We start from the raw sequence: 20,122 nt of genomic DNA on the forward strand, positions 1-20,122 counted from the left end.
TAATTTCTAAAATGAATCAGTTGGTTTTTATGCTAATTGCAGTTTTTTATCATGTTAATGCTAACTAGTTCGCCTTATGCGGTTCTGGCTGCGAGTAGTGGGTGGATCTTGCATGATGCCGCCATCTAGTAGCCATCATGGTCAGGTGGGATGGCGGACCGGCTGGCCATATAGAGCGGGTGCGCTCATTACAGGGCTCTTCACGACTGCACAGCTCTGTTTTGCAGATGTGAGGGTGCCCTTTGTGGAATGTACTTCTTTTATCTATTTGCTATTGTTCTCGATGTACTTATTCGATCTCTTTTTTTTTTTCATGAATGGGCGTTAGCCTTGCTAGGGCACCTACCGGACTGCTCAGAACTTGCTTGCACGATTTCAACACGTTTCCTTAGCTCGCGGGAATCGTGGCTCGTGTTAAACTCCTGCCTTCTTTTTCAATTTCAGTGCAGTGCCGCAGATGCTACAGACGCACCAACTGTTCGCACTGCACCAGTTCTCCCCGCGTCGTTGTATCTACTCAGACAGAAACAGTGCCTGAGGTAAGCCTGACGCATAGGCCAGCAAATTCGCGGATCCACCGTCCCGTTCAAGGACTATAGCTTGTTAGCAGGTGCGCGCTGGAAGGTCCGAGGAGGTTGATCGGGACGTAATGACAAATAAAAAAGGGCCATAGATCAGTTGCAGAGCCTCCCTTTAAGACCAATGTTCCTCCGTTAGTAAGTTGTGTCCTTCTATAGGACAGTTCTGCCTCCATACGTTCTGGGTGTGAGTGGGTCGGGGATCCCGGAGGACGTTGAATAGCGACAGAAGTACGTTTGGAGGCCAGCAGTCGCACATTCGGCAGAACTGGTGCTCACCCTCTTGGGAGGCCTGAATAGGAGCTCGACACTATCGCCATGAATAACGAAATCCCCCGCTGTTCCCACTTCTCTTCAGCTCCCACAACCAGTTCCCGATAAACAGATTTCCTTAGCCTGCACCGCATCTTGCCCATCTTTTCCCAGGGCAGATTAGGGAACTCTTCCAAGGAACGCGACCCGGAAGTCTGGTTTATCTCGCGTAGTTTCTTCACTTCGTTTATATTTTCACCTACAGGTGTAACAACTACAATAGTCCTCCCTGACACATGTTAATTAACATCTATTATTTTTTTGATCCTCTTGTGAGAAAGCGGCGCAGGTGGAGGCCTATTACTTTTGAATATTTTTATGGCAGCCACAACAGACTGTTACTACATTGTAGAGCCCGTTATACTTAGCGACACGAGCCGGGGAACTTATGTTTAATTAATTTATCTCTCCCATCGTAGTATCTGCCACTGCACTGTATGTATCCCGATGAGCCATTCAGTGGCCACGGCTGGTGTGGGCAGCCCTACCCTAACACTGCAAACATTGTGCCGCACCCAGCGTTATGAGCACGTCCGACACTGGCTGCTTTAAACAGCCCCTGTAAAGGGTCCTTCTGTGGATATCAATTCGGCTTTTGCAGTGTGCCCTGAAGAATCGGACGTAATTGAAACTCATGATGAGACTCATACCTTGACGTTTGATTTTCGCGCATAAAACTTTCCGTGTTCCGTGTTTTGTTTGCATTTTGACAGCACTTGCTTCATTGTTGATATTCTATTGATGCTTTGTGTTCGGTGAATCGGGAAGCGCTGCTGCTTTGAACGGCAGCTCTTCATAAGAAAACCGCCGCGGTGGCTCAGTAGTTACGGCAATCCGCTGCTGACCCGAAGACGCGGGTTCGATCCCGGCTGCGGCGGCGGAATTTCTATGAAGGCGAAATTCTAGAGGCCCGTGTACTGTGCGATGTTAGTGCACGTTAAAGAACCCCAGGTGGTAGAAATTTCCGGAGGCCTTCACTACGGTGTCTTTCATAGCCTGAGTCGCTTTGGGAGGTTAAACCCCCATAAACCAAACCAAACCATCTTCAAAAGAAATACATATTGCTGCAAACAAAACTTATGTTTATTTTTATTTTCTTATCGCCGTCGTCACGAGGCTTTTATCAGTCCTTCTTCGTTTTGTGCCATGGAGATGGGAGTTAGATCCTTGAAGCGGCGGCCGTATTTTGAATGGAAGTGAAATGCACAAGGCGCCCCTGTTCTGTGCGGCGTCAGTGCACGTAAGAACCTCAGGCGGAGTGATTCTATATTAATTCAGAGCCCACCACTACACGGCGTCCCTCATAGCCCATGTGTCAGTATCGCATGTTAGACACCACAATTTGTAACTCGTTTGCAGCAGCCAACTAATCTATGTTATTCTTTCGCAGTTCTCCCTGTCGAGATTTCTCGACACACAGGAGCTTGCCGATGTAGAGATTGTCGTGCGCTGGGAACACGCTCCCGAGCAGCAAGCATCTTTCAAAGCGCATCGCATGATCCTGGCCCTGCAGAACGAAGTCTTCAGGGCCATGTTTTTTGGGCACTTCGGCCGCGAAGACCGCGTGACTATTACGGACCTGCATCCGGACGGCGTGGAAGGGCTTCTACGGTAGAACCTCCCTTCGCTCACGCTTCATTTATGAATTTTGTTCAAAACTCTTGATGACCTGTAGTTCGTATTACATGCAGAAATATAAGCTTGATTCTATTGCAGTCTATTCTAACAACATCTTTAGAGGGCCCACCGAGTTAACATGCGAGTACAGTGGGGAATGCTATAAGTTAACACTGTATTACTAAAACAAAATTTGAAATGTCATCTAAGAAACCAAACATAGCAAGTAACTAGAAAGAAAAGAGTATCAGGACTCAGTGCTGCGCGTTAGGCGCCAAACAAGGCGAAGTACGGCTCTGAACCCTGAGTCCTCTAAGCCTGCTTGCTCTATGGCCGGCACGCTGGACTCATCCACCGTTACCGCACTGATTCTATGAGACTTAAGCTCGCTGCCGGCTTCATTATTCTCTCTAACGGCCCTGATGTGATCCTCAGCAGGCCTCCCTCTTAAAAGTTCTAAGTTCACGTGATGACGTTCTCCATTACACTCCCATTAACAGCCCTAGAGTTTTGCCGTGTCCTAGCCTATGGAGGTTCCAACCAGCAAATGTCCCACTCATAGCTTGGATAAAGGATTACTTTTAGGAAAGGTCTTTTTCTTTGGGGATGATAATTAATCAAGGGAAAGACGTTTGGGCGAGCGGCCTGCTTGTAAGAACGCTAAACCCATAGCATGCTGGATACGGCACATTGCCGCCCAGAAACCATTACTGCCCAAACCAGAGCTTTGCCTTTGTGTTTAACCTCATAAGACTACAGGAAGCGCTTCCCGCTTGTCATTCAAATAAGAATAAAGTGGGACGATTTTGTTACACTTGTGCCTTTGTAAAGACGACAACGGGCTCTATTACGCTCACCTGCTCCGCGACGCAGGTATTTCTACAGTGGACAGCTCCAGGTAGAGAGCGTTCTCCAGGCGACCTGCACCCGCAGCGCTGCAGTCAAGTACATGGTGCCTGAATTGGCAGCGAGGTGCGTCGAATACGTGGAGCGCAATATGGAGCCTGATGACGTATGTCCGTTTCTGGACTACATCCTGACGATGGGCGAAGACGACGTGGACGGGCCCGCCAAGGCCGAACTCCGCAACAACGGCCTCTTCGTTCTCGCTTCGGAGACGTTCGAGTCTTGCCTCCATTGCACCGTGAACTATATTCTCGACAACGTGCACAATGTGCCCGAGATGTCGGTGCTGCAAGCCGTCCACGCCTGGGGCTGCAGGCAGTGTCTGGAGAGCGGCAATGTTGGCGGAGAGCCAGCTGACCTCCGTTCCGTGGTGCAGCCGTTCTTTCTCAAGCTCCGGTTTCTCGTGCTCTCGGCCACCGAATTTGTTCGCGGTCCTAACGTGTGGGGCATGTTGAACGTCGAGGAATCGCTGGCCATACTTTGCAACATCATCGATGAGGACTCGTTGCCCATGCCCGATGGTTTCTGCACAGTACGCACACCGCGCGTTTAGTTGCGGAGGCCGTTGATGGCACGCCCCGGTGCAAGTTGGCTTTGTCAATTAAACGCCGTTTAGTTCAGAAAAGCAAGAACATGATGGGCAGACCTGTGAGGGAGCGGTGTTTTCTCTTGGTCAAGAGAGACTGCGAAACTATTCCACTATACCGCTGCGCAACGGTGGAATGGTGCAGTGACTGTTGTTTAGGCTTATGCTCACCTAAAGGTAGTCACACGCACGCATATATCATTGTGTAGTCACAGCCTTCCGGTGGTTACAGCCGGCTTCTTGCTTTTCATGGCAGTATACGGAAGCACGTATAAGTAGATGTGCGCGTATCTTTATATATAAGGACCTAAGCAAAAGGTACTGAGAAATATATGCACAGCAGGTGCGCAGTCACTTCATATAGCCCCTCACAGAGCACGTCATACTGGAATGGGTATGTCACACTTACCTGTTTTGAAGGCACCCAAGCTGAATCCCTCTATCAAGAGCATAATGTGCACCAGCGGTAAGAAATCGGAAACGGGATCATGATTGCTGTGAAGCAAGACAGTCCAATGACCATGATGGGGTCGACGTGTGTGTTGTACGTGTCGAACAGCTTGCCGCCTGGGGCAGAGAAGCGCAGAGAAGATGCGTACAGAGAACGTGGGTCTGACTTCGTTGTCGATAACTAGGCAGCTTGATCCATTGTGCGGGCTTTTTGGGAAATAAACAGACCGCGTTCTACACGCATCTCAACAACTGCCAAGCTAAACGGCTTATCATAAACAAGGCTTAAGGGACCGTACCCTAGACTGCTTACCGGCGAGAGAAACAACGAGAATGCCGACGAACCGAATTGTGATTAGCTGCGAGACAGCCGATGAGCTGGTGCTGTAGATCTCTGCCAGATCGAGCAAGTCAACGCCGGTCATCGTCATGGTGAGACCTTAGGACGAAACAGCGTGAACGTTAAAGTCTGATTGGCATGTGCCGAACTGCACGTGAACTGTTTCCCGTAATTAAGTCTTTCGGACATTAAACAAAGTATGTTACATGCACAAGAGATATCGGTTGCGCCTTATTTTCGTGCTGACTCAGCGACGGCCCGGTGCCATTTTTTTCCCCATTAGCCGTAGATATTAAAGTTGCCTGCTTTTAAGGACGATAGTAAATCTGCACTCTACTTGCAGCAAAACTGTGTGCCTTAAATAATTTTTACTGCCAGCATGCCGAGCTGTCAGAACAAGTCTAATAATTAATTAGCTGTGGCTAGGTTCGTACTCGGAAAGTATTTCGCGGGCAACGCGTTTTGGAGAACGCAAAAGTCGACCCATAACGACTCAGAAATAACGGAACCACTTCAATACTCTGGCAAAGCTTGCATCCTTGCAGCGACAATGTCTGTATAGCATTAACTGTAATATCTGGTATCCAACTGCATGAATTTCCATCCATCTTTCACACTTCTCACCGAGGGCTGAAGTGGTATGAGTGGTAAATCGATGGAGTCCTAATCTCTTTATTCTTTTTTCACTTCCTATAAAATTCCGATGGTCTCTTTAGCTCCGTCTTGAAGGTATGACGTAATAGCGTTAATGGTTTCCTTGAGCTGGCTTGGGTACTCTGCATATTACTTCGCAGACAAGCCCACTGTCGGAGAAGGCAGGCAAGGCTTCTCTTTAAACAAGTCGAAGGAACATGCATCGACGGCTTACGGATAGCGTGTTTGACACTCAGCTTATTGTGATAAACGATGACTAAGCTGAAATTAGAAAAATAACTGTGCGCTCCAGTAGTAGCATTGGGTGCCTGCCCTCTATGCGACGTGCTCTCCGACACTCCAGACTTAAACACGGATCCATATCGACTTTTGCTGCTTTTTATTTCTCCTTTAGCCGACTGCAACTTCAAGAACACAAGGGGATACATTGTCAACGTACAATAATGATCGATGACTATTAATATACGTTTCTTAACATTTGTGAAACACCTTCGCCTTAAGCGTGCCATCTATTATAAATGAGGGTAAGCGGAGCTTGTGAGGAGTTTAAAAAAAAAATTGAGAATCTGTTCTCTAAACATACAATGAATGCTAATGTGTACCAGAGTTAGCTAAAACGAGATTATATTTTCCGTGTGTGCAATGACCTATTTTTTAACACGGTAGCGTTAAAGGCACCGTTACGTAGAATTCCGGTGTTGGCGGCGCCTGCGTTGTAAGCGAAAAACAGGGCAGCGTAAGGTGGCCCATGTGGTTAACCCCTGAGAAGACACCTATGTGGGCCATCTAGCTCACGTGACCTTGTGGCGTAATCACAACCTGCCCACCGGATTGTGGGAAAACAGACCTCCGTGGCAGGTGGCTGTTAAATTAATCATTGATTGCGATAGATTGCTCGGGAAGAGCAACTTTGGTGTCACAAGCCCCACCGGTGGCAGCGTCTGCCATCGCCCGACAGTGCCGCATCGCTTAACGCTGCGCCAGTGAGGAAGGCGTTTTGTGAGGACTCACAGGGATCTGTGAATGTAAAGTCCAGGATGACCACGCGGCTTTTATCAGTCCCGCTTCGTTTTGTGCCATGGAGATGGGAGTTAGATCCTTGCAGCGGCGGCCGTATTTTGAATGGAAGTGAAATGCACAAGGCGCCCCTGTTCTGTGCGGTGTCAGTGCACGTAACAACATCAGGCGGTCTTGTCTACATTAATTCAGAGCCCACCACTATACGGCGTCCCTCATAGCCCATGTGTCAGTTTCCTATGTTAGACACCACGATTTATAACTCGTTTGCAGCAGCCAACTAATCTATGTTATTCTTTCGCAGTTCTCCCTGTCGAGGTTTCTCGACACACAGGAGCTCTCCGATGTGGAAATAGTCGTGCGCTGGGAACACGCTCCCGAAAAGCACGCATCTTTTAAAGCGCATCGCATGATCCTGGCCCTGCAGAACGATGTCTTCAGGGCCATGTTTTTTGGGCACTTTGGCAGCGGAGACCGCGTCACTATTACGGACCTGCATCCGGACGGCGTGGAAGGGCTTCTAAGGTAGAACCTCCCTTCGCTCACAATTCATTTATGAATTTTGTTCAAAACACTTGATCACCTGTAGTTTGTATTACATGCAGAAATATAAGCTTGATTCTATTGCAGTCTATTCTAACAACACTATAGAGGGGCCACCGAGTTAACAGGCGAGTAAAGAAGGAATTGCTATAAGTTAACACTTTATCACTAAAACAAAATTTAAAATGTTAGCTGCTAAAAAACCAAACTTAGCAAATACCCAGAAAAAGAAGAGTATCAGGACTCAGTGCTGTGCGTTAGCCGCCAAACAAGGCGAAGTACGGCTCTGAACCCTGAGTCCTCCAAGCCTGCTTGGCCTATGGCCCGCACGCTGGACGCATCCACCGTTGCTGTACTGATTCTAGGAGACGTAAGCTCGCTGCCTGCTTCATTATTCTCTCTAACCTCCCTGCTGTGATCCTCAGCAGGCCTCCCTCTTAAATGTTGTAAGTTCACGTGATGACGTTCTCCATTACACTGCCATTAACAGCCCTAGAGTTTTGCCGTGTCCTAGCCCATGCAGGTTCCAACCAGCAAATGTCCCACTCATAGCTTGGTTAAAGGATTACTTACTGGAAAAGGTCTTTTTCCTTGGCGATGATAATTAATAAAGGGAAAGACGTTTGGGCGAACGGCCTGCTTGTAAGAACGCTAAACCCACAGCATGCTGGATACGGCACCCTGCCGCCCAGAAACGATTACAGCCCAAACCAGAGCTTTGCCTTTGTGCTTAATCTCATAAGGCTACAGGAAGCGCTTCCCGCTTCTCATTCAAATAAGAATAAAGTGGGACGATTTTGTTACACTTTTGCCTTTGGAAAGACGACAACGGGCTCTATTACGCTCACCTGCTCGGCGACGCAGGTATTTCTACAGTGGACAGCTCCAGGTAGAGAGCGTTCTCCAGGCGGCCTGCACCCGCAGCGCTGCAGTCAAGTACATGGTGCCTGAATTGGCAGCCAGGTGCGTCGCATACGTGGAGCGCAATATGGAGCCCGATGACGTGTGTCCGTTTCTGGACTACATCCTAACGATGGGCGAAGACGGCGTAGATGGGCCCGCCAAGGCCGTCCTCCGCAACAACGGCCTCTTCGTTCTCGCCTCGGAGACGTTCCAATCCTGCCTCCACTGCACTGTGAACTACATTCTCGACAACGTGCACAATGTGCCCGAGATGTCGGTGCTACATACCGTCTACGCCTGGGGCTGCAGGCAGTGTTTCGAGATCGGCAAGGTGGGATGGGAGCCAGCTGACCTCCGGTCCGTGGTGCAGCCTTTCTTCCCCAAGCTCCGGTTTCTCGTGCTCTCGGCCACCGTATTTGTTCGCGGTCCTAACGTGTGGGGCATGTTGAACGTCGAGGAATCGCTGGCCATACTTTGCAACATCATCGATGAGGACTCGTTGCCCATGCCCGATGGTTTCTGCACAGTACGCACACCGCGCGTTTAGTTGCGAAGTCCGTTGATGGCACACCCCGGTGCAAGTTGGCTTTGTCATCTAAACGCCGTTTCAGTCAGAAAAGCAAGAACATGATGGCCAGACCTGTGAGGGGGCGGTGTTTCCTCTTGGTGAAGAGAGACTGCGAAACTATTCCACTATTCCTCTGAGCAACGGTGGAATGGTGCAGTGACTGTTGTTAAGGCTTATGCTCACCTGAAGCGAGTCAAACGCACGCATATATCATTGTGTAGTCACAGCCTTCCGGTGGTTACAGCCGGCTTCTTGCTTTTCTTGGCAGTATACATAGACACATGTAAGTAGATATGCGCATATCCTTATACATAAGGGCACAAACAAAAGCTACTGGGAAATATATGCACAGCAGGTGCGCAACCACTGTATATAGTCTTCCACAGACCACGTCAGAGTGGAATGGGGATGTGACACCTGTGTTCAAGGCACCCCACCTGAATCCCTCGAGCAATAGCATAATGTGTACCAGCGGTAAGAATCCGGAAACGGGATCATGATTGCTGTGAAGCAGGACAGCGCAATGACCATGATGGATACGACGTGTGTGGTGTACGTGTCGTACAGTTTGCCACCCTGGGGGAGAGAAGCGCAGAGATGATGCGTACAGAGAACGTGGTCCTGCGTTCGTGGTCGACAACTAGGCAGCTTGATCCATAGTGCGGGTTTTTTGAGAAATAAGCAGACCGCGTTCTACACGCATCTCAACAACAGCCAAGCTAAACGGCTTATCATAGACGAGGCTTAAGGGACCGTACCATAGACTGCTTACCGGCGAGAGAACCAACGAGGATTCTGACGCAACGAACTGTGATTGGTTGCGAGACGGCCGATAAGCTGGCGCTGTAGATCTCTCCCAGATCGAGCAAGGCAACGCTGGTCATTGTGATGGTTAGACCGTAGGACTAAACAGCGCGCGAACGTTAAAGTTTCATTGTCATGTGCCGCACTTCACGTGAGCTGTTTCCCCGTAAAAAAGTTGTTCGGTCATTAGACAAAGCATTTTACATGCACAATAAATATTGGTTGCGCCTTAGTTATTTTCGTGCTGACTCAGCGACGGGCCGGTGCCATTTTTTTTCGCCATTAGCCCTGTATATTAGAGTTGCCTTCTTTTAAGGACGATATTAAACCTGAACTCTCCGTGCTGTAAAACCGTGTTCCTTTAACAATTTTTACTGCCAGCATGCCGAGCTGTCACAACTAGCGTAATAATTGGCTGTGGCTATAGGTTCACACTCGGAAAGGATTTCGCGGGCAATGCGTAGCGAAGAACCAAAAAGTCGACCCATAACGACGCAGAAATAACAGAACCACTTCACTATTTTTGCAAAGCTTGCATCCTTGCAGCGACAATGTCTGTATAGCAGTACCTGTAATGCCTAGTATCCAACTGCATGTCTTTCTTTCCATTTTTCACACTACTCACCGAGGGCTGAAGTGGTATGAGTGGTAATTCGATGAAGTCCTATTCCCTTTATTCTTTCTTACTTCCTTTAAAATTACGAGCGACACATTAGCACCGCTTTATAGGTATGACCTAATAGCGTTAATGGTTCCCTTGAGCGGGCTGGGGAACTCTGCATATTACTTCGCAGACAAGCCCACTGTCGGACAAGGCAGGCAAGGCCTCTCTTTAACCAAGTCGAACGAACATGCATCGGGGGCTTGGCTTACGGATAGCATGTCTGACACTCAGCTTAAGAGGTCACTGGTTCGATTCCCTTCTAGTTACCTCAATTTTCTTTTCAGGGCAATTAAATTACTTTACATTCTTCTATGCTTTAAAAACGATTGAGTCATCGTATGATCACAATTTATCTGATGTTTTAATCAATTTTAAATTCCGCAGCTCTATTGGGACGTCAGAAACTTCTTGACCAATCCCGATTTTCTCGATACACCACCGCCAACTACGACGTGGGGTTCTCCGCCGAACGGATCCCCTCTAACTCTATTGCGCTAAAATCTGAGCTGCATATAAACCATATGCTGTTCGCTGTAAATATGAAGTGTTCTAAGTTATTTCGACAAACAATGACTAAGCTGAAATTAGTAAAATAACCGTGCGCCCCAGTAGTAGCGTTGTGTGCCTGTCCCGTATGCGACGTGCTCTCCGACACTCCAGAGCGAAACACGGATCCATATCGTTTTTTGGTGCTGTTTTTCTCCTTTAGCCGACTGCAATTTCAAAAAAAAAAGGGGATACATTGTCGACGTGCAATAATCGTGGCTAGTTCCTATAGGTTTCTTAGCATTTGTGAAACATCCTCGCTTGAGTGCCATCTATTGTAAATGAGGGTAAGCGGAGCTTGTGAGGAGTTTAAAAAATTGAGAATCTGTTCTCTAAACATACAATGAATGCTAATGTGTACCAGAGTTAGCTAAAACGAGATTATATTTTCCGTATGTGCAATGACCTATTTTTTAACACGATAGCGTTAAAGGCACCGTTACGTAGAAGTCCGGTGTTGGCGGCGTCAGCGTTGTGAGCGAAAAATAGGGTAGCGTAAGGTGTCCCATGTGGCCAACCCCTCAGAAGCAAACTATGTGGGCCATCTAGGTCACGTGACCTTGTGGCGTCACACAACCTGCCCTCCGGATTGCGGGAAAACTGACCTCCGTGGCAGGTGGCTGTTAAATTAATGATTGATTGCGATATATTGGCAGGGAAGAGCAACGTTGGTGTCACAAGCCCCACCGGTGGTAGCGTCTGCCATCGCCCGACAGTGGTGCATCGCTTAACCGCTGCGCCAGTGAGGAAGGCGTTTTGTGAGGACTCACAGGGATCTGTGAATGTAAATTCGAGGATGAGCAATTTCGCATATATTTGCATTAACTCTTCAACGCTGTCGTTTCGTATCGTTATTGTGGAGCTCAAGTGTGCACTCCAATTTTTCCTCGTAGTCATTGTTGTCATGTTGTGGGTTATTTGCAAATGTTAGTATTGATATCGTAGGTTTATTTGTAGGCAGAGCTAATTCTGAATGATTTTGAGCATTTTAATGCTGTATAACTGACATCGCTTATTTTGCTTTCTTTTTCCTCCTTGCACAAGATAGCCTGTTCAACTGCGTGAGAGCACGACTGCATTCCTTATTTATTGTTTGCGAGAGACAGGGTGTAAGCCTGGTTTCAGCCCTCGAACCTTACACTACCTTCCGTGAAAATTAAACATTGTTTTTTGAGAGGTATGGCTCGCACTACCAACAAGACAACTTCGACAAATTTTTCTGCCATTCTTATACCAGCATGATTGTGGAATGCTGGGTGAGGAATCGTGAAAACGGGGTGTGAAAACCGCTCTTGGCGTTGAAAAGAAATTTTGCGGTCTCTGTCTGTTTGCCTATCTTATCTATATATATACTATCTAATGCCACCTGGTATTGGACGAGTACGTCGCCGAGGACGATGTTGCTGTTGCCGGTGATGACTTCGGTGTCAGCCTCTTAATCAAAGTGCGCAAGAACAGGGGTTGTTTGCAGTCGTCTGCGCAGCTCGGTGAAAGCCCCCTGTTGCTCGACGGCCCACACGAACCGTGTATCATCGCGCATGAGGCGGTACAGGGGTGCGGCTATCTTGGAAAAGTCGGCTATGAAGCGGCGGTAGTATGCACACAGACACAGAAAGCGTTGGATACTTTTATTGGTTGTAGGAACGGGAAAATCAGCGACAGCAGCAGTGTTCTCGAGGTCGGGCTTAACGCCATTGGCAGTCAAAAGATGACCAAGAACCTTCAACTCTTAGTACCCAGAGTGGCGTTTCTGGGGCGTGAGCGTTAATTCGGCCGACCGGAGAGCATCTAATACTGTGCGCAGGCGTTCAAGGTGTTCGGCAATGGTTTCTGCAAACACGACGACATCATGGAGATAAACCAAACAAGTTTTCCATTTGAATCCAGCGACTACTGTATCCATCATGCGCTGAAAAGTTGCCGTCGCTGAACAGAGCCCAAACAAAAGGCAGCGCTTTAAATTCTTAGAGCCCGTTGGCGGTAACGCAAGCCGTTTTTTCTGGGTCCCGCTCGTCGACGTCTATCTGCCAGTACCCGTCTTAAACTCAGTTGAGGAGAAGTACTGGACGCGACGAAGTCTTTCGAGCGAGTATTCGATACGGGGTAGCGGGTAGACGTCTTTTTTTAGTGTTGTTCAGCTTTCGATAATGAGCACAGAAGCTGAAGATCCCTGCCTTTTGTTCACGAGCACGACAGGTGACGAGCACGAATTGCTTGAAGGTTGAATGATTCCATCAGAAAGCATCGCCTTCACCTGCGTTTGGATCGCGTCACGTTCCGTCGGTGACATACGGTACGGCTGCTGGCGGATAGGGCGGGATTCGTCGGGCGTAATGATGCGGCGCTTCAGATGAGCCGTTTGCCGTGCTTTCGACCAAGACGCGAAACAGTTAGTGTATTCGAGTAGGAGGACATGGAGTTCTCGCTGCTGAGTCGCCGAAAGGTGCGGACTGATATGAAGGCCGTCAAGGGACGGGCGCACTGCTCCCGCAGCTTCAAACGCGAAACATTCAGAAATCTCCGCTAAGGGGTCAGCGAAGGCGATCGCAGTAGCATGAAAAAGATGCCGTGGTTCGTCATTGAAGTTAGCCACCAGGAGTTCAGGCCAGCCGTCGCGGAGATGGATGAGGCTTCGCGCTGAGCAGATGCCGTGGGCGAGCAAAAGGCACATGCAAATCAGATTCGATTTTCCGAAGAAACCTATCTCTTTTACGGAAAGGCGGATATACAATTCACTCACATCTGACTAGTCCCAAAGACTCGGAAAGATTCCGCTTACTCCCGCGTCACCTGCATGGCGCAACATGTCGGTGGGCACCATGACAGTGAATTCTCGCATTCCGCAAACTGCACGAGGTAAAATAAAAATGCATAGCGGGCAATGATTCGCGGCCCGAGGCCGCGAATCATTGCCTGCGCGTCCCATGCTAAAGTCAGCGTAATTGCTGCTGCAGCCGTTTTGCTGCGTTAGCATCGCAGTGCTCTGCTCTTTCATTGGACATCTTAACAGGCCCGATCGAAAACGGGGCTATTTGTTGGAAGCTAAGTGACTCACCCGCTGCTCCTAAGTTATTGCCACCCGATCGTTTAGTTAGCTGTAAAGCATTCCGTAGGGAGGGTGGTTCCTTTCTTATGAATTGTAGTACTCTATTTCGGAAGCCGGCAGCTCATCAGCCGCGATGAAAAAAAAGAAGAAAGAAATCCTAGACAGCACTGGGGTGAAGAAGAAGAAGAAGAAGGAGAAGTAGACAGTACTTTTTTTTAGGCATGAATGGAAGTTTTAAATTACGGTACAGCCGGTTTTATCTTCACTGCGTTCCTTCATTTCCATCAAAATCTTTCTCTGCTTCATCGCGCTCTCTGCTTGAGACCAAGCCGATGTCTGCAGAGTGTTTCAGTTGGCGTCTTTTTGCTGCGAACGTGCACACCCGTAGCCGGTTCACCAGTGAAGAGGAGGAAAAAAATTCAGAACGGCAGCTAGCTGGTTTCGTGCCCCAGTCCTTGGCATTGGTACCTTCGTGTGCGGCATCGGTGGAAAGGCTGCCCTTTCTTACAGGATACTACGAGTGAGTAACCGGCTTTCCCTTCCCCTGACCCTTTATGTCGCCTTGTTTTGTATCGCGAGGGGGCTACGTATGCGATTGTATTTGTACTACAAAGCACTTAACGGTTTGCATTTTCGTGGGACTTAAGCTTCGTGTCACTTCTGGACGAAAAATTGGGGAAATGAGCACAATTGGAAAATGCGCGCGTTTAATTAAGGTCGAGACTACTGTGCCGGCAGCCGGCTATTTAAGGTCGAGACTACTGTGCCGGCAGCCGGCAAAATAGCCCGCAAGGAACATTGCCGGCAGTTTGACCCGATTGCCTGATTCCGGTCACATCACACCGCACAGCCAAAGAAACGACACTAGCGGAATTCTCTTTTTCCAGCTGTTTTGCTGGCAGAATACCCTGCGCAAAAAGCTGCCGGCGGACAGCAATCAAACCTAGCCCAACGAATCTCTGAATGCTCCAGAGGAAGCACATATTGATTTGTCCCGATTGATTGATTGATTGATTGATTGATTGATTGACTGACTGGTTTATTGATTGATTGATTGATGGAACAACTTTTAAGTTCCATCAGAAAAGACGTTTCTCCCCATTTGGAGGCTCTCGCGGTGGTCTTCGGAAGAAAGCAGTTAAGAGCCTTGCAGGCCCTCCCAAAACGGAAGTTTTTTTGTACTGGAGCGAGCGTCGGCGCCTCCCAAAGGTTTCACGGTTGGAGGGGAGTTCGGCCGGCGTGGGGAGAGTTCAGTTGTACGACGAGCAGCTACCTCCGCTGACTGCTCGAACGTTCCGGGAGATGTGCAGTTGTTGCCTATTGATCCTTTCTACTTAACCTAAATAAATTAAATGAGCCCAGTTTTCTTTGACTGCATCAAGTCTGATCATTTATGACTAGGTCATCGAATAGCTGCAGCAACGCACAGTTACAAGACTAATCGCAATGGAGAATCACACTGATTTCCACTCTGAAAAATAGAACACAGAAAAATCGCTCACTTTTTCTTTACAGCGCTTTATGCGGCGACATCAGGACGTGTCGAGAGCAGAGATTGATCTATTGAGTAACTATTATTTCCATCAGAAAAAGACGTTTCTCCCTGCCCCCGGCACGTAGACCTGGGAGACGGGGAGTTGCGCGTCCGCGGTTATAGCCTTGTTAGCAGTCCTTGACTGGCAGCGGCCTCTTTCGCCAGATGTATGGTGGTGCGCTGGAGCTCAGGGTCCGGGCTTCTTAGCAGGGTCTCCCAGGCTTCTCTACTATCAATATTTTTGCCCCGGGAGAATATGGGTACTCCCAAATTATGCGGTCGAGGGTGCTGTTTTTGTTATGTATTAAAAAAACAATCCTTCTCGAGGGCGGCTGTGCTCGTCACGTGATCACAGCGAGCCAATTAGACGGCACTGCCGACATCATGTTTTACTGGAGGTTCTGCCGGCTGCCGGTAATATATAGCCATTTCCTTTATTTGGGCATGCCCAATGAATGTCGAAAGCAAGTAGTTTTATGGTTTCTTTTCGTGCTGCGGCTGCTCGCAACGCTGTATAATTTCTAAAATGAATCAGTTGATTTTATGCTAATTTCAGTTTTTTCTCATCTTAATGCTAACTAGTTCGCCTTATACGGTTCTGGCTACGAAGAGCGGACGGGTCTTGCCTGATGCCGCCATCTAGTAGCCATCATGGTCAGGTGGGATGGCGGACCGGCTGGCCATATAGAGCGGGTGCGCTCATTACAGGGCTCTTCACGACTGCACAGCGCTGTTTTGCAGATGTGAGGGTGCGCTTTGCGGAATGTACTTGTTTTATATATTTGCTATTGTCTCGGTGTGCTTATTCTATCTCTTTTTTTTCATGAATGGGCGTTAGCTTTGGTTGGGCACCTACCGGACTGCTCAGAACTTGCTTGCACGATTTCAACACGTTTCCTTAGCACGCGTGAATCGCTGTTCGTGTCAGACTCCTGCTTTATTTTTCAATTTCAGTGCAGTGTTTCAGATGCTACAGACGAACCAACTGTTCGCACTGCACCAGATCTTCCCGCATCTTTGTCTCTACTCAGACAGAAACAGTGCCCGAGGTAAGCCTGACGCAAATGCCATCAAAATCGCGGATCCACCATCCCGTTCGAGGACTACAGCTTGTTAGCAGGTGCGCGCCGGAAGGCGCAAGGAGGTTGATCGGGACGCAATGACAATAAATCAGGGCCATAGATCAGTTGCAGAGCCTCCATTCAAGGACAATGTCCCTCCGTTAGTCAGTTGTATCCTTCTATAGGACAGTTCTGCCTCCCTACGTTCTGAGTGCATGAGGGTCGGAGATCCCGGAGGACGTTGATTAGCGACAGAAGTACGTCTGGAGGCCAAGAGTCGCAAATTTGGCAGAACTGGTGCTGACCCTCGAGGGAGGTCTGAATAGGAGCTCGACTCTACCGCGATCAATTACGAAATCCCCCACTGTTCCCACTCCTCTTCAGATCACACAACCAGTTCCCGATAAACAGATTTCCTTAGCCTGCACCGCATCTTGCCCATCTTTTCCCAGGGCAGATTAGGGGAGTCTTCCACGTAACGCGACCCGGAAGTGTGGTTTATCTCGCATAGCTTCTTCTCTTTATTTATATTTTCACCTACAGGTCTAAAAACTACAATTGTTCTCTATTAGACATGTCAATTAACACCTATTATTGCTTTGAGCCTTTTGTGAGAAAGCGGCGCAGGTGGAGGCCTGTTATTTTTGAACATCTTTATGACAGCCACAACAGACTGTTACTACATTGTAAAGCCCGCTATACTTAGTGACAAGGGATGGGGAACTTATGGATAATTAACTTATCCCTCCGATCGTAGTATCTGCCACGGCACTGTATGTATCACCATTAGCCATTCAGTGGCCACGGGTGGGGTGGGCAGCCCTACCCTAACAGTACAAAAATTGTACCGCACACAGCGCTATGAGCACGTCAGACACGGGCTTCTTTAAACAGCCCCTGTAAAGGGTCCTTCTGTGGGTCTCAATTCTGCTTTTGCAGAGTGCCCTGAAGACTCGGACATAATTGAAACTTCTGCCGAGAATCATACCTTGACGTTTGATTTTCGCGCATAAAACTCTCCGTGTTCCTGTTTTGTTTGCATTTTGCCCCGCTCGCTTCATTGTTGATATTGTACTAATGCTCAGTGTGCAGTGAACCGGGAAGCGCTGCTGCTTTACACGGCAGCTCTTCATAAAAAATACATATTGCTGCAAACAAATCTGTTTATTCTTATGTTCTTATCGCCGTCGTCACGCGACTTTTATCAGTCCCGCTTCGTTTTGTGCCATGGAGATGGGAGTTAGATCCTTGCAGCGGCGGCCGTATTTTGAATGGAAGTGAAATGCACAAGGCGCCCCTGCTCTGTGCGGTGTCAGTGCACGTAAGAACATCAGGCGGTCTTGTCTACATTAATTCAGAGCCCACCACTATACGGCGTCCCTCATAGCCCATGTGTCAGTTTCCTATGTTAGACACCACGATTTATAATTCGTTTGCAGCAGCCAACTGATCTATGTTATTCTTTCGCAGTTCTCCCTGTCGAGATTTCTCGACACACAGGAGCTCTCCGATGTGGAAATAGTCGTGCGCTGGGAACACGCTCCCGAGCAGCACGCATCTTTCAAAGCGCATCGCATGATCCTGGCCCTGCAGAACGATGTCTTCAGGGCCATGTTTTTTGGGCACTTTGGCAGCGGAGACCGCGTCACTATTACGGACCTGCATCCGGACGGCGTGGAAGGGCTTCTAAGGTAGAACCTCCCTTCGCTCACAATTCATTTATGAATTTTGTTCAAAACACTTGATCACCTGTAGTTTGTATTACATGCAGAAATATAAGCTTGATTCTATTGCAGTCTATTCTAACAACACTATAGAGGGGCCACCGAGTTAACAGGCGAGTAAAGAGGGGATTGCTATAAGTTAACACTTTATCACTAAAACAAAATTTAAAATGTTAGCTGCTAAAAAACCAAACATAGCAAATACCCAGAAAGAGAAGAGTATCAGGACTCAGTGCTGTGCGTTAGCCGTCAAACAAGGCGAAGTACGGCTCTGAACCCTGAGTCCTCCAAGCCTGCTTGGCCTATGGCCCGCACGCTGGACGCATCCACCGTTGCTGTACTGATTCTAGGAGACGTAAGCTCGCTGCCTGCTTCATTATTCTCTCTAACCTCCCTGCTGTGATCCTCAGCAGGCCTCCCTCTTAAAAGCTGTAATTTCACGTTATGACGTTCTCCATTACACTGCCATTAACAGCCCTAGAGTTTTGCCGTGTCCTAGCCCATGCAGGTTCCAACCAGCAAATGTCCCACTGATAGCTTGGTTAAAGGATTACTTACTGGAAAAGGTCTTTTTCCTTGGCGATGATAATTAATAAAGGGAAAGACGTTTGGGCGAACGGCCTGCTTGTAAGAACGCTAAACCCACAGCATGCTGGATACGGCACCCTGCCGCCCAGAAACCATTACAGCCCAAACCAGAGCTTTGCCTTTGTGCTTAATCTCATAAGACTACAGGAAGCGCTTCCCGCTTCTCATTCAAATAAGAATAAAGTGGGATGATTTTGTTACACTTTTGCCTTTGGAAAGACGACAACGGGCTCTATTACGCTCACCTGCTCGGTTACGCAGGTATTTCTACAGCGGACAGCTCCAGGTAGAGAGCGTTCTCCAGGCGGCCTGCACCCGCAGCGCTGCAGTCAAGTACATGGTGCCTGAATTGGCAGCCAGGTGCGTCGCATACGTGGAGCGCAATATGGAGCCCGATGACGTGTGTCCGTTTGTGGACTACATCCTAACGATGGGCGAAGACGGCGTGGATGGGCCCGCCAAGGCCGTCCTCCGCAACAACGGCCTCTTCGTTCTCGCCTCGGACACGTTCCAATCCTGCCTCCACTGCACTGTGAACTACATTCTCGACAACGTGCACAATGTGCCCGAGATGTCGGTGCTGCATACCGTCTACGCCTGGGGCTGCAGGCAGTGTTTCGAGAGCGGCAAGGTGGGCTGGGAGCCAGCTGACCTCCGGTCCGTGGTGCAGCCTTTCTTCCTCAAGCTCCGGTTCCTCGTGCTCTCGGCGACCGAATTTGTTCGAGGTCCTAACGTGTGGGGCATGTTGAACGCCGAGGAATCTCTAGCCATACTTTGCAACATCATCGAGGAGGACTCGCTGCCCATGCCCGATGGTTTCTGCACAGTACGCACAACGCGCGTTTAGTTGCGAAGTCCGTTGATGGCACGCCCCGGTGCAAGTTGGCTTTGTCAACTAAACGCCGTTTCAGTCAGAAAATCAAGAACATGATGGGCAGACCTGTGAGGGGGCGGTGTTTCCTCTTGGTGAAGTGAGACTGGGAAACTATTCCACTATTCCGCTGAGAAACGGTGGAATGGTGCAGCGACAGTTGTTTAGGCTTATGTTCACCTAATCACATGCACGCATATATCATTGTGTAGTCACAGGCTTCCGGCGGTTACAGCCGGCTTCTGTCTTTTCATGGCAGTATACATAGGCACATATAAGTAGATATGTGCATATCTTTGTATATAAGGACATAAGCAAAAGGTACTGAGAAATATATGCACAGCAGGTGCGCAGCCACTTTATATAGCCCTCCACAGAGCACATCATACTGGAATGGGTATGTCACACTTACCTGTGTTGAAGGCACCGCAGCTGAATCCCTCGAGCAAGAGCATAATGTGTACCAGCGGTAAGAATCCGGAAAGCGGGATCATGATTGCTGTGAAGCATGACAGCGCAATGACCATGATGGATAAGACGTGTATGTTGTACGTGTCTTACAGCTTGCCGCCTGCGGGAGAGAGGCGCACAGAGGATGCGTACAGAGAACGTGGGTCTGAGTTCGTGGTCGACAACTATAGGCAGCTTGATCTATAGTGCAGGCTTTTCGAGAAATAATCAGACCGCGTTCTACACGCATCTCAACTGCCAAGCTTAACGGCTTTCATAGACAAGGCTTAAGGGACCGTACCATATAGACTGCTTACCGGCGAGAGAACCAACGAGAATTCCGACGCACCGACTTGTGAT

The 20,122-nt window shown here is 48.7% G+C and overlaps 3 protein-coding genes across 3 annotated transcripts; all 3 read left to right on the forward strand.

Annotated features, from left to right (window-relative positions):
* Positions 1–2,174: 2,174 nt before the first annotated feature.
* Positions 2,175–4,255, forward strand: LOC144100170 (BTB/POZ domain-containing protein 6-like). The gene is made up of 2 exons (XM_077633193.1): positions 2,175–2,501; positions 3,381–4,255. Exons 1-2 carry the CDS (start codon positions 2,386–2,388, stop codon positions 3,964–3,966), a joined length of 702 nt encoding a protein of 233 aa, XP_077489319.1. The 5' UTR covers positions 2,175–2,385; the 3' UTR covers positions 3,967–4,255.
* Positions 4,256–6,559: 2,304 nt separating this feature from the next.
* LOC144102247 (BTB/POZ domain-containing protein 6-A-like) lies at positions 6,560–8,453 on the forward strand. Its single transcript, XM_077635553.1, has 2 exons — positions 6,560–6,985; positions 7,868–8,453. The coding sequence occupies exons 1-2, from the start codon at positions 6,870–6,872 to the stop codon at positions 8,451–8,453; spliced, it is 702 nt and encodes a 233-aa protein (XP_077491679.1). The 5' UTR covers positions 6,560–6,869.
* Positions 8,454–17,411: 8,958 nt separating this feature from the next.
* LOC144102248 (BTB/POZ domain-containing protein 6-A-like) lies at positions 17,412–19,288 on the forward strand. The gene is made up of 3 exons (XM_077635554.1): positions 17,412–17,450; positions 17,600–17,820; positions 18,703–19,288. The coding sequence occupies exons 1-3, from the start codon at positions 17,412–17,414 to the stop codon at positions 19,286–19,288; spliced, it is 846 nt and encodes a 281-aa protein (XP_077491680.1).
* The last annotated feature ends 834 nt before the right edge of the window (positions 19,289–20,122 follow it).

Source organism: Amblyomma americanum, chromosome 8, assembly GCF_052857255.1.
Source record: "Amblyomma americanum isolate KBUSLIRL-KWMA chromosome 8, ASM5285725v1, whole genome shotgun sequence".
NCBI classification, from domain to species: domain Eukaryota; kingdom Metazoa; phylum Arthropoda; class Arachnida; order Ixodida; family Ixodidae; genus Amblyomma; species Amblyomma americanum.